The sequence below is a fragment of the Mytilus californianus genome, unplaced genomic scaffold, assembly GCF_021869535.1.
Source record: "Mytilus californianus isolate M0D057914Y unplaced genomic scaffold, xbMytCali1.0.p SCAF_22, whole genome shotgun sequence".
NCBI lineage: Eukaryota > Metazoa > Mollusca > Bivalvia > Mytilida > Mytilidae > Mytilus > Mytilus californianus.
Genome location: NW_026262671.1, coordinates 6110705 through 6126485, shown reverse-complemented (window position 1 = coordinate 6126485; position 15781 = coordinate 6110705). Strand labels below are relative to the sequence as shown.

At 32.0% G+C, this 15781-nt stretch overlaps 1 protein-coding gene across 1 annotated transcript in view; it reads left to right on the top strand.

The window, feature by feature from the left end:
• Positions 1-5254: 5254 nt before the first annotated feature.
• LOC127732185 (NPC intracellular cholesterol transporter 1-like) overlaps positions 5255-15781 on the top strand; it is a 90330-nt gene continuing 79803 nt past the window's right edge. The window contains exon 1 of the mRNA XM_052241251.1: positions 5255-5362. Coding sequence (XP_052097211.1) covers positions 5303-5362 — 60 coding nt within the window. The 5' untranslated portion in view covers positions 5255-5302. The remainder of the gene's footprint in view (positions 5363-15781) is intronic.

Here is a 15781-nt window from a genome sequence, read left to right as displayed (position 1 = left end):
ATCATTGGTAAACTATGAACTGTTATATCTTTCTACAGTTTAGTCTACATAAAGACAATAATAATATCAATAGAACTTGCAAACATTTTAACAAAACAAATGATGTGTATTGCCACTTTGAAACATGTAACATACATGTGTTATCACAGTTTTTGTATATTTTAGCCCACAATAACTACATGTATGTTATTTTTTTCTAATAATTTATTTAAGTTATACCCTTGACTGAATATACATGATATATAAAAAGTATGGAAGAATCTCGTCTTCTACCTTCTGAAATATTAAGTTTTTTAGAAGTTTGTTTGAGGGAAAATTTGCAAAAAAATAAAAATTTGATATTATGTTCATCCTAAATAAATAAGCATATTCCCAAAATATTAAAGGTTTATTCGTCTAGATAAATGAGTTAATCGATTTTTAAAACAGACTATCAATTCTCAGCAAGTTGTCATCTTGAAAACTAATAACCACGGATATCTCATTACCAGGTACTTAGTCCTAGCATGACATGTCATAATCTTTATTCAGTTTTAAAATGAATTGTCAAGTTTATGGATGTTCTACCTGACCAAGTAATGGAAGATGCCTACATCATATGTACATAGTTTCCCGGATCCATTAAAAAAATAAGAATTGTAACAGACTTGGATCTGCAACTTAAACTTACAAGAAGCAAGCATTACTATAGTTACCTGTCTGGTAGGTTCACACTTTCTAAGGGTCACTCCAAATGGGATTTATTTAGGTTACTTATATGTACGTTATATACAGTTGTACATTTAAACTTTTATAAAATACCAATATGTACCAAGAGCAAGGTTGTGGTTGAGGACCATTTTGTAACATCTTGTTTCGCAGGAAATTTTTTGGTAATTATAACTTTTTTTCTTGGCAGTTATATAAAGAGATAGTTATTGCTTTTCTGTTGTTCTCCTGTTCTTAAGATATATGGTTGTGCAAAATAATATGAATGTGAAGGCCAGGTGCTTTAAATCTATTAAAACTAATTGTAACCTACAGTTGTTAACTTCTATGAAAGTTGGTCTCTGGTCATGGTAAATATAGAAAATTTAGCTCATGAATGTAAACAATTGCATGTCTGTTCGTTTATTTTCTTATTATTGGATGGTAATAAGATATAAAATTAGTCATCAGCGTGCTTACGATTACGTTAAAGTATGATTAAAGACCAAGACTTTTAAATGATTATATTTTAAATACCGGCATGCAATACCAGGAGAAAACGTCACGACCTACAGGAAGTAGTCAATATTTTTTCTCCTTTCTAACTGCACATATAGCATATGTATAGCGATACAACTTTGTGAATATGTATTTTATGTCATAATGAACATATTTAAACTATAAGTAAAAAATCGCGAGTTTTCCCTTTAATGCCGCCATCACTGTGTCCACCGTCGCTGGCGGATCACAGTCCCAGGCTCGACAAAAATGATAAGGCATTTAAGTATTTTCAACAATTTTAACCAATACTACACATGTGCAGCCAAGATGCAAAAAAAAAAGGATTCTGTATGACTGACAGATATAACAAAGAACGGTAAAAGTGACGCTACCAAAATTTGAACTTGATCTGAGTTTTGTGGTAATAAGCATTGTGTGTAAGTCTCATAACATTTGGTTGAGGCTAACTTAAGTAGAGAACAGAAACTAAAAATTCAGCAATTTTTCTATTTGTAAACACGCATAACTCTATATATGTTTTATAACATTTGGTTGAGACAAACTAAAGTTAGAGAACGGAAACAAAAAATTCAGCAATTTTGTATTTATAAAGGGACATAACTCAAGAATGGTAGAAGTGACACCACTAAATTTCGTACATAATCTGTATTATGTAGTAATAAGCATTGTGTATAAGTTTCATAACATTTGGTTGAGGCAAACTAAAGTTAGAGAACAGAAACAAAAAAATTGTACTTGATCTTAGTTTTGTGGTAATGAATATTGTGTATAGGTTTCATAATGTTTGGTTGGGGCAAACTTAAGTTACAGAATGGAAACTAAAAATTTTGCAATCTTTCGTTTTATAAAGAGTCATAACACAATAATGGTTAAAGTGACACTTACCCAAATTCAACTTGATCTGTGTTTTATCAGTGGAAGGCAAAATTAAACATTGCATTGTATAAAGCATTGATTGTAGTTGATTCAACTATAATCATGGAAAAAGGAAGATAACTCCAAATTTAAAAATTACTTGAATAATGACATTGATATTTTTAGAAATTACATTTAGTTTTAAGACAAACTCAAGTTAGAGAATGGAAACGAAAAAATTCAGCAATTTTTTCATTTGTAAAGGGGCATAACCCTAGACTGGTTTTGTAAGCACTGAATGGTAAAGATTGGCTTAATTTATCAGTAGGAAGTAAAATTGAATATTGCATTGTATAAAGTATTGTTTGTAGTTGATTCAACTACCATTATGCACAAAGAAAGATAACTCCAATTTTCAAAGAAGACTTTGAAAGATTTTAAGGAATGAAGGGTTTAATTTATCAGTGGAAGGCAAAATTAAACATTTCATTGTATAAAGCATTGATTGTAGTTGATTCAACTATAATCATGTTCAAAGGAAGATAACTCCAATTTTAAAAATTACTTGATATTTAGAAAAAATAATGAAAAATTTAGCAATTTAGCAATTTTTCCATTTGTAAAGGGCATAACTCTAGAACAGTAAAAGTGACGGCACCAAAATTCAAACTTGATCTGTATATTGTGGTAATAAGCATTGTGCATAATTTTCATAACATTTGGTTGAGGCAAACTTAAGTTAGAGAACGGAAACCCATTTGTAAAGGGGCATAACTCCAGAACGGTAAAAGTGAATCCCCCAAAATTCAAACTTGATCTGTATTTAGTGGTAATAAGCATTGTGTATAAGTTTCATAACATTTGATTGAGGCAAACTAAAGTTAGAGAATGGAAACCAACTTTAGGACGTACAGACGTACGTACGTACAGACGGACAAGGGTAAAACTTAATGCCCCTTTGCTACGGCGGGGGCATAACTACCATATCTCGGAACTACCTTCATTTGAATTGAATCATATAGGCCATTGATTTCTGTTCATAGATTTTAAGAAGAAATAATGTCATTATGATCATCGACAACAGTAATCAAGAAAAAATGAGGATCTAAAAGGTGATCGATTTTAAGGGATGAAGGATACATGTATAACGTTTCAAAACGAGAAATGAGAACCAGTGTAATATCGCACACTTACCACAGTGCTATAAAAATAAATCATGTTTATCCTAGCTGGTGACCCTTCTGTCATGACCATAATTTTTCCAGACCTCTTACCAGTATGCTTTTTCAAATGAACAACCGTGCCACATTCTTTGTGTGCCAGTCCCAAGTCAGGAGTCTGTAGACCAGTGGTTGTCGTTGGCTCATGTCCATCATAATTGATTTTGGTACATTGCTTTGTTATACATTATCCGTTACTTTTCTCAAATGAACTGTTTCATATTTTTCATATCAGGCCTTTTACAGCTGACTATACGGTATTGATTGTCTATTTGTAGAAGGCCATACTAGTAAGGACTACTGTTGCATGTAGCAGGTTGGGGACAACCCGCCAAATTGGAAACTATTCTCCAAATGAGAAAACAATCCCTCATCAGGGATTGTTACTTATTTGGGGAATAGTGTTCCCCATTTGCAAAATGATTTGGCCGGTATAGTTATTACATCTACTTCATCTTCTTCTTCTTCTGTTTATCAATAAAGGATAGTTCATCTGAGTTCAGGGTTGCTTTAATTTGTGATTTTACAATAAAAATATTTACTTTTTATCAAAGTGTTCGGTGCAGATTAAAAACATGATGAATGAATTACAATTTATGAGGGTGATAATGGCGGTACTATCATGACATATAACGGTAAAAATTCTTGCCAATTGACGTAAACTATAAATTTTGGTGTATGGCGATAAAATGTACTTTCTTTATGACAATAAAAGTAATCGACTGATTTTGACGAATCACGTTTAATCATGTTAATTTTTTCCAAAAATAACAGTATCGATAATTATTTGAGCATGTTGAGACCTCTGACAAATAAAGATAAAGATATTTTGACAAATCACGGTAAAATTTGAACCAATTTTACACTAATGAGTAACGGTAAAATGACCGTTTGATGCCTGATGCATTCCTACATGTACCCTCATTTATAAATACACCTTATCGCTATTCCCGGCTGTGACCTGAGAATCTGTCCCGCTTGAAATATTGATGTCATACAACAATCACTTTTCCATTGTGGCGTCAGATATTTTGTATTGTGACGTCAAAATTTTACCGGAACCGCATACGTGCCAACTTTTCAAAATCTCCATGGGGGATTTTAAGCGCAAGAGGACCTAATGCGCCTCTTATATTGTCATACATGTCTTTAATCTACTATTATATTGTTTGAATGAGTATATATTTGTTTAAATACCCTTTTAACTCATTTGAATGCCTGTTTTAAGGTTATCAGTTTATATAATAAAGAATTTCAAAATTCAGGTCAACACCTCTCATGGGGGATATCCCCCATAAATCAGGATAGTTGGCAGGTCTGGAACCGCTGTGATGTCCAGTAAAGGCGGACAAATAACGATAAGATTTATATTAATTTATAGCGGTGTTGACTGTTGTTGACATTGTGTCTGTGGTCATTGCTCCATTTGATCTTTGGTGGTTGTCTAATTGGCAATCATTTCACATTTCCTTATTTCAAATGTCTTCCCGAAGCATTGAACGTAGAAAAAAAATGTTTGGTAAATAGTGATAATATATATTATGATATGAGTGGTGCCAACCCTGTTTGTGGTTTTTGGTCATACCTGAAATCGAAGCAATAGTTTTGAAGCATTTAAAAATGTTATCTATCACACAAGATGATTTTTTCTGTTTCAAATGGCGTGTTTTAATTATCATTACATATCTGTGTTCAAATATGTAATTGAAATTTGAAATAAATAAGTTTTTAAGGGAAAAATAAAACAGGAAGTACCTGTCCATACTGGTAAGCCATTTTTCAGAATCAAAAGTAAGAAAAAAATCAAACGAATCTGATTTATTTCTTTATTGTTTTAATTTCAAGGCATAAAGATAATATATTACGTCATTAACGTCTAAATGGAGATTTATTGAAATCAAAAACAGTTTTGATAATTAAAATGTTTATAATTCGTTTTGTTGAATTTGTAATCTTGGTTGACTCACATGATCAGCCCATATCTGACGACGGCAAAATAACAACAGGAATAATTAGCCATGAAAATGAAGAAAGATTTGTTACTATTCTTTATATCTGTGGTGTTAAGCAGTTATATGGTAATGCTTTTAACATAATAGAAAATTGTCAGTATGAGGTCAGATCATGACATGAGTTGAGATTGTGATATTGTCAGTCAAAGTTGTGACAGGTTGGGCTCAAGTCAGGAAAACTGGGGTATTCCCTGTTTTCAGGGAACACCCCAGTTTTCTGGTGTTAAAAACCCCCAGTAAACAGGGACTTCTTTTTTCCTTGTCAATTTATGGTATGAAATCTACAAAAGCGCACCTTCTACATGTGATAACAATGTTATATGATAGCAAGTGTTTTTATAAGTTCAAAAATCAAGCTAATTTCAGGGGAAGCAAGTTAACTCGTACCATTGTAAACTCTTACCACGTAAACTCGTACCAAAAAAGTTAACTCGTACCAACGTAAACTCGTACCACTGGGAAGTCGTACCAATCAGAACTCATACCTCTGCAAACTCGTACCATTAAAAATATATTCAAAACGAATGTTTTATGATTTTTTTTTTGGTAAACTTAATAAAAAAAGTTGAAATACTTGAATTTTATACTAGATTTTAATGAAAACTTAGACAAAAATACGAATGTTTTATGATTATTTTTTTTAAGCTTTATACAAAAACTTAAAATATCTTTGAATTTCATACCAGATTTTAATGAAAACTTAGACAAAAATCAACTTGTTTAATCATATTATTAGATTTTGATTGTTGTTATATAATTTAACAGCTTGGAATTAAATGTATAATGTTTATTATTAAATGAAATTCCTGATCATCAAAACATAAGCTGACATGAGTTGTCTCAAAGCCCACTTTCCTCATAAAATGGGGCATGTTTGTGAGGTTCCTCATAACCAAAATGGAAGACGACAATTGTATATGGTGCCACTCTCTGGTTAGACCCCGACAAGAAGCAATAGAGTGTGATGTATGTTCTAAATGGCAACACAGAAAGTGCGGAAATATAGGTAGCTACAAATTGGTCATTGTAATTTCAAATTATATACATTTTACAGACTTAAGAGGTATTGAGTGAAATTAAAGTATATATTCATCATTAAACACCATTTGAATGCATTTAAATAAGTTGGTACGAGTTTACAATGGTATGAATTTACCGTGGTACGAGTTAGCAGTGGTACGAGTTTGCATTGGTACGAGTTTTTTTTAGTGGTACGAGTTGACATTGGTACGAGTTTACAATGGTACGAGATAACTATAATTCTTATCAGGTCTTATTTGATGCTCAACTGACAACAAAACTATTCCTTTGTTCACCAATTCATACCTCGATCATCAATTATGAGAAGACAAAAAGATAAGTTAATCACTTAGGCATTTAAATTCAATGAATAGAAAATTTCAATAGAAGTGAACATAATTCAGTTATGATCAGTTTCACCTGGAGCATGCAGCTTGATCAACTGATTCCTAAACAAAAGATTTGTATGTTTTTGAGTTCTAGAAAAAAACAAGGCTTCACTTATTCATGTTTTGTTGTTCCTGAGATACTTAAAGTATTTACAAATACTACTGATACAGTAAAAACATGCGCTTTTGTAAATTTCATGCCATGAATTGAAATAGAAAAAGGAAGTCCCTGTAAACTGGGGTTTTTTAACACCAGAAAACTGGGATGATCCCTGAAAACAGGGAATACCCCACTTTTCCTGACTTGAGCCCAACCTGTTGTGACTGAGTGCGGAAATATGAAGATACAAATGTAGATAGATAGATAGATAAAATAATTTTGACACCAGAAAAATATTTGACAAAATGTTTGAAGAACTGTTTTCAGTGCCCGTTTTCAGTTGATTCTGAGGGCATTGGATCCATATAAATCGGGCCTCTATTTGTTCATTTATCATTTCATTTGATGATTTATGTAAGCTTCATCTACCTGCCACCCTTTATTCTCTCATATTTGGACAGTTTTCACAGTGACCCACTGATTCCGGTATTTTAACTTTTATTTTCAAATGGACGTCAAGTTACGAGAGACTTCACAGCCTTGAGACTAAAGTATGCAAAATCTTATGCTTATTTCGGCATTCAACGTTAAGTAGCCAACCATGATAACGATTGGAACACACTCAGCCATTCAGAGTATTTGCATCGTAAATAAACGAGGTGTTAGATTATATATTCATATTGACCAAGGGTCATTTGAATAAATCAGCTCCCATAATGTGTTGCGCCTTTCTTTTTCTCGTTGGTCACGTGAAAATTTTTCAAAGATTGTAGCTGTAGGTTTGATAATCTGTGATCCCAAAATCATGAATTACCTTTAAATACACAAATTCTTAAGCAAAAAAAACCACTGGAACTAAATAGGTTGGTTTTTAAGTTAGAATTGTTACATAAAGGCTTGTTGTATGGAATCTGGTTTCCCCCCTTATATACAATACCATTCAAACTGACCAGCTCTCCCACACCCTACACCAAGGAAAATGTTGGAGTCACTCTGAGAAACTCCGATATTCCTCCCAAAATGTTGGGAGGAATTTAGGAATAATCTCTCCCAAAATCGCGTAAATGTTTACTGTGATAGCAAGCTCACTCCCAACACCAAGGAATTAATTGCCCTAATCCTACTTTAATCTATACCTGAACACGACTGATAGGGTAATTGGATTACCTGATGTAATACAAAATTATATTTCCAGTCTACTGTACCAGTTTAAGTGTCAAACAAGAGTGCACACGCTGAAATGTCTCGCCCTCTTTACTAACCATTGATTTTATGTTGATAGTCCTAAATCAGTCAGGGGACTTATTGAAATGAGTGATTTTTAAATCACTTATTTAAGTAGCAAATTCAAAGTTTTGTTACAAATTGTGATTTTTTAGTTTTACCAAAATTTTAAACACATAGGTTTAGATAATATTTTTTCATTAGTAAAATTGAAAAAAAATGAACCTTTTGCTCCTTTTAAATAGCAAGGTTTATGCCTTAGATGCAATCATTTAGCTGTAAATTCTATTTTAGTTGAAAAAATGCTATAATACAGTGTAATAAAGGCTTCACATAATGAACTGATACTTTCTTAACAGATTTTTCCCAGCAGTGGGAGTATTTTTCCTGTAAAATTCAAGGTTTCATCTTACAGATTATGTAATAAAATTCTACTGTTCGCCATCAAAATTTCACTGTTCGGGGGTGTTGAAATTAGTGGGGGTTATTAAAATATAAAATAATGATACTTAAAGAAGTGATTTTTTGGAAGAAAATAGAGGTATGATACTTGAACAAGTGATTTTTATGTCATTATCCCAGATTCAGTACAAGGTCATCACCTGATATGACCCAGTCATCCTATCAACACAGATGTTGGTTCTGGTAAATTTAGTAACATAATTAGCCCCTGGATCATTAGTATTGTATATTTAAAGCTACAATAAGATTAAATCACTTAGTCTAGTGATTTATTTGTACTACTTAAATAGGTGATTATTAAAGAAAGACTACTCTTACTTCCAACCTTTGTGGACATAATGTTACTTGAATCAGTGATTTAGAAAATCACTCATTTAAGTAAGTCCCCTGACTGTAAATATAAAGCTTTACTACAAGTAACACATAAACTTAACATGATCCAAGAAAATGAGGTCAAGGTCAGATAAACCAAACGAGAAATACATGTACACCTTACAATCATTCAATAAACCAAACATAGTTGACCTTAATTGCTTATAGTTTCTAAGAAACAGTCTTAACCAAGAAAACTTAACATTGACCAATGAACCATGAAAATGAGGTCAAGGTCTGATGAACCTTGCCAGACAGACATGTACATTGTACACCTTACAAAATTTATGCATTAAATATAGTTGACCTATTGCTTATAGTATCTAAGAAACAAACTTAACCTGGGCATGAAAACTTAACATTGACCAATGAACCATGAAAATGAGGTCAAGGTCAGATGATACTTGCCAGATAGACATATACACCTTACAATCCTTCCATACAATAAATATAGTTGATCTATTGCTTATAATTGATAATTGAAGAAAAACAGACCAAAACACAAAAACTTAACACTGAGAAATTAATCGTGAAAATGAGGTCAAGGTCAAATAAAACCTACAAGACTGACATGTATTAAAATATTTCCATACACCAAATATAGTTAACCTATTGCATATAGTATTAGAAAAAAAGACCAAAACTCAAAAACTTAACTTTGACCACTGAACCATGAAAATGAGGTCAAGGTCAGATGACACCTACTAGTTGGACATGTACACCTTACAATCATTCCATATACCAAATATAGTAGACCTACTGCTTATAGTATCTGATATATGGACTTGACCACGAAAACTTAACCTTGTTCACCGATCCATGAAATGAGGTCGAGTTCAAATGAAAATTGTCTGACGGGTATGAGGACCTTGCAAGGTACGCACATACTAAATATAGTTATCCTATTACTCATAATAAGAAAGAAATTAACATTACAAAAAAAGTTGACTTTTATTTCAAGTAGTCACCACTACAAAAGTCTAAAAGTCTGAAAAGACCAGTTTTTGTCTTAATTTGCATGAACTTTTACTCGACATTCTCCAAAAGTATGACTTGTGTCTTAATTTTTCTTGACAAATTCTCATTTATATTAAATTTGTATGAAATTTACTCGACATATTCTCGACATTCTGAATATGGTCTTAAAATTTCTTGACAAATTCTTGACATTTGAATACTGTCTTGAAATTTCTCGACATATTCTCGACATTCTTATTTTTTCTCAGTATGGCTTGACATATTCTGAACATTTTGAATCGTGTCTTAAATTTACTTGACAGTTCTGAGTTTTACAAATCATGACCAATATTCATGATATAACTTTAATCTTTATTTCTCTTTATATGATATACTGTTGTTTCAAGTTGCACTTCTTTACAACAAAAATAAAAGTTGGGCATGTAAAATAATTGAAAATTTGGGTATATAAATATTTTTACAAATGCAAATATGGCTATGAAATCTAAAGTATAAAATAATTCAAATGTGGGTGTGTTGATATAAAACAATTTCAATGTGGGTTTTTAAATAATTACAAATTTTGATTCCTAAATCTTATAAATTAAATGATTCAAACCAATCATACTGTAGACATATTTCATTCTACATTCATAATATTCAATGTTGATATGGTAAATAATTATTATACCAAAATGTGGTTTATATAAATAGAAAATAATGATATACAAATTATTCATTTAACAGATGAAAAATTTGTGTAATGTCATCTGTTGGAATATATTAAGTATTACACATGGACAGGATGTTCCCCATAAAATTAAGGTATTCCACACCCCAGAGTACACGCAACTGTCAAATAGAAGTTATTGCTTTACCTGTAATCAGCCATACAACTTATCAGTTGACCGGCCATGCCACTACAATTTAAAAAGTTTGTTGATAGATGAAAATGAAAATCATCATTTTGATGAAAAAAAATTGAATTGAAATGTATTTTCTTCTTCAAAATTATGAAGTTAATTATTTTAACATAAAAACAAATTGAATAATTCCCAAAGATTAACAGAAAATTATTATCTACTCCAGGAATAATAACAAAAATGTATTTATAATGGGTCCCATCAATGATTTCTATAGAAATCATCGGTCTTATGAAATGGTTCTCACACAGACTTGCATAATATAGATCTAAACATTTTTTTTCTTTTCAGGAAGGAGTTATCACAAATATTTATTTTTGATAAAAAATTATAAAATTCAACACTCAAATTTGAAAAAAAAATATTTTTGGGTGGTTCTAAAAAATGAATAAGGTTTTTGAATCAAGATGGGAACAAATTCTTTGACCTAAACGAAAGCCCCCCCTCTTTTTTTAGCCAAACAAACCCAAAAGATGAATTGTGGGGTCCAAAAGAGATACAAGACACCTATTTTAGTAAAGCAAATTTGACTGGCAGTTTTGCGAACGGCAAAAATCTAAATGCTGTTTGTCAATACCTTTGACTTATATTCCAAGTGAAAACAATTACTTAAATGTTTAATAAAAATAAATCAAAATTAAACTACATGGGGGATTATTCAGGGTATTCCAACTTAGTTGCACCAAAAGGGTATCTTACTATACCAAATTTATCCTTGATTCTTCAAAGTTTAGTTTAGCCATAATAAAAAGGAGTATACAACAGCAATAGAATGTCATAAACAGTGCAGAATAAGTCTGTTCACATTTCAGGCGAAATTTATACTGTTGAGATAGTGTCAAGACATATTTAAGACTGTCAAGAATGTGTCGAGACATATTCAGACATTATTTAGAATGTCAAGAATATGTCGAGACATATTCAGACATTATTAAGAATGTCAAGAATATGTCAAGACAGATCGAGACAAATTTAAGACAGTCAAGAATTGGTCGAGACTAATCCAGACTCTTATCAGATGATACAGGAAGTGTCGAGAAATTTTAAGACAATGTTCATACTGTCAAGACACTTGTCAAGAAAAATCAAGAACCTTATTAGACAAATTCATACTATGTCAAGAATTTAAAAAAATTATTCAGACAAATTAAGAATGTCGAGTAAAAATTCATGCAAATTCAGACAAAAACTGGTCTTTTCAGACTTTTTGACTTTTGCAGTGCACTGAACCATGAAAATGAGGTCAAGGACAATGGATATTTGACAGACGTAAACTTCGTAACATAAGGCATCTATATACAAAGTATGAAGCATCCAGGTCTTCTAGCTTCTAAAATATAAAGCTTTTAAATAGTTAGCTAACGCTGCCGTAGCCGCTTTTGCTGCTGCCGCCGGATCACTATCCCTATGTCGAGCTTTCTGGACAAAAGTCGCAGGCTCGACAACAAGTGTAAAATTTTAAATGTCTTTTTATATTGGTTAAGTTTAATTTTTGTGTTAAAAATAAGTTGAAATATTTTCGTATTTCTTGCTTGCTAATCTAAAATATCTTTACCTATAAAATGGACTTGCTTGTTTAAAAAAAACCGGACATTACCGAAAAAGGTTTATAAAATTTTGTGAAAAATGTGGAAAAAAACACGAAATTCTTCTTCAAAGTTAAAGTCTTAATAATTTTCATGCATTTTGAAAATTACGTGTCTCAAAGTTTTGTATATGCAGGTAAAAAAGAAAGTTATGCTTAATAAGTCTACGGCATTTTCTTTTTACGATTATCTCATTGCTTGAAACAAATACAAGATTTAAAAGCAAAATGTTGTTGTTAGTTCTTTCATAAAAAAAACTATACTTGATTTTGACCTTGTTTTTTTCCACCGGTAAATTAATATTTTATTTACGAAAAGGGACATACTTGTGTAAAAATAAACGGAAACTTCCGCTGAATAAATGTGAGCAGTTTAAAGAAAATTGTGTGTCTCAAAGTTTTGTATATGCAAGTAAAAAAAGAATTTTATTCACTATTCGTTATGCTTAATAAGTCTACGGCATTTTCTTTTTATGATTTGTTGGCATTACTGTAGGATAATTATACATTTCGGCTACAACAGGAATACTTCCACAGCTGCATTAACTCCTCTTTGCATAATATTTTATTTACACACAATGAATGTAAACTTGTGTGTTGTATTTTGGACAGTGATCTTAAAAGATTTTAAAAGAAATTAATTTGCCGTGGGAAGACAATTCCACGATACACATCTCAGTGATCAACAGTGAACTTGAACTTGACTTCGCTCACAATATTAAATGCTAAAAATAGCTGACATCAATTTTATCCACAGCACGAGATTTGTATAGGGCGGGAAATAATATCATGTACCAGTAAACTCAGGTGACCTTTCTGAACGACCGTGGAAAAATTCATTCAGGTTTTTAAAGTTGCTGAACAACATTTTTGTGCGTTAGTATTGAGGCTCTGGAAGGTCCTTTTACAATTGATAAATCGGAATCTAAAATATAATCATTTTCCGAATAAACGAACACACTTCTTCTTTAACTATTTTATTTTTTATGTTTTATCAGTCAAAACAGGACGTAGACCTGAACATAAGTTATACGACCATGGTCAACAATATAAATTGATGGTTCATAAAAACACATGCATGTCGTTCAGTTGGGCGTTGGTAGAGATCCTCTGTGAAAATGTGTAGATCGTTAAAATCCTGTCCTCTTATTTTTTCACATATTTTTTTCTTGTAGCATCTGGGTACAAATATAATTTCATTTTAATATTTTTTGTTTATATATATGATTTTTTTCTATAGTAATTGTTGAAACTCTTTTTTTTTTCATTTCGCCAAGGACTTTTAACGAGCAGTAATATATAGATTGCGCTCATCCAATTTTATTTTAAATAATTGAAGATCAATAACAAGAGATAAACGCATGATTTTTTTTTCATATAATTAATTAAGTTGTGAATGTTGTGTTGTGCCTGGGCGCGGAATTTCTCTCAGTGTTTTGTTTTTATGAATAAAGGGCATGCATACAAAACTTATTCCCTTTGTTCAACAGAGTTGTCACTTTACAGTTTCTTTTCGGAATTTAAATAATTCAAGTCGGTAATGTACCAAGGTAGTGAAACATAATATTTTACATTGCAAAATAAATTGAAAATAACAGTTTACTTGTTGATCCGATAAATTAACTCTATATTGGACGAGTTATTGTAAAAACAACATTTTGTTTTAAGCCAGTTGATTTTTATATAATGAACAATTAATGCACCGGATATTGCTTATTGAGTAAGTCATAAAAGATTCGAATTGTTATAAAATCGTCTTTGTTTAAAGAACACAAAGTATGACCTGACCGGACTATAATAGAAATACAAAATAAGTTTTTTCTTCATATTTTTATTCGTTTGTACGTTTTATTTCAAATGACAATGACATGGGGCAAAAACATATAAAAATAATTATCTTATGCTGAATGATAATGTCACATCTTTATCTGTCAAAGAAAGGAAAACATTTGTTATTAACATTTAATACTGTGATTTTAAAGCACACAGGTGTAATCAAGATCGATTAAGTGTACATAGGTAAATGATCTGGCTAAACCGATTATGTTGTCATGCGTCGTTAATTAAGTCTCCCAAACAAAGTTTGGAGACTTATTGTTTTTGCTCAGTTCTTATTATTTTTATTATTCTTCTTCTTTTTCTTTTTCTTCCGCCACTTTAAAAATAAACTTATCTGCAGCGGTTCTCCAAAACCGCTTGTCAGATTTACTTAGGGTTTCATAAAATGTTAGACTAACATGTCTAGGGGAGCCATTAATCTTTCGTTTGTGCATTGGGGTCTATAAAGGGGTAATTTGACAGGACTAAAGAAGGGAGGGGTTTACTATAGAACCCTATGGGATTTTATTTCTAAAAATTTTCAAATTATTATAACTTGAAAACTGTAAGTGATAGACACACGCAGTCTTCAGAAATGATGACAGGACAATAAAACTAATCAGATGAAATAAAGGTTGAGTCCCTGGGGGTCACCACCACCCCCTTCAAATTGAGAATGTGCTTTTATTTTGTAAAATAAAAAGACTTAATTAACGACGTGTGACAACATAATCGGATTAGCCAGATCATTTACCTATGTACATTTAATCGATCTTGATTGCACCTGTGTGCTTTAAAATCACAGTATTAATGAAATACAGGGGAAGTCCATGGGGGTCACCCCCACCCCCTCATGTTTGAAAACTTGTAAAAATTGTCGAGATCCCCATCCCTTAACCATATATATTCTTGCATGGCCTGAGCATGGGACAATAAAACAAATCAAATGAAATATAGGTGAAGTCCCTGGGGGTCACCCCACCCTCCTTCAATTTGAGAATGTGCTTTTATCTTGTAAACGGTCGAGATCCCCAGCCCTAAACCATATATATTCTTGTATGGGACAATAAAACAAATCAAACGAAATACAGTGGAAGTCCACGGGGGTCACCCAACCCCCTCATGTTTGAAAACTTGTAAATGGTCGAGATCCCCACCCTTAACCATATATATTCTTGCATGGGACAATAAAACAAATCAAATCAAATATAGGGGGCGTCCCTTTATGTCAACACCACCCCCTCCTGTTTGAAAACTTGTAAATGGTCGAGATCCCCACCCCTGAACCATATATATTCTTGCATGGGACAATAAAACAAATCAAATGAAATATAGGGGGCGTCCCTTTGGGTCAACACCACCCCCTCCTGTTTGAAAACTTGTAAATGGTCGAGATCCCCACCCCTTAACCATATACATTCTTGTATGGAACAATAAAACAAATCAAATGAAATATATGTCCTGTGACCATGGGAATGACGAATTATGGGAGCTTTGTTTGGGAGACTTCGTAACAGCATGCTGTTACAATTATTTCTTGTTTTTAGTACATCCAATGGGCAATAAACCAATTAACAACCACACGGTGTTGGGAGAGAATCTTTGGAGGAATTTGGGAGTTAAATCTGCAGTACG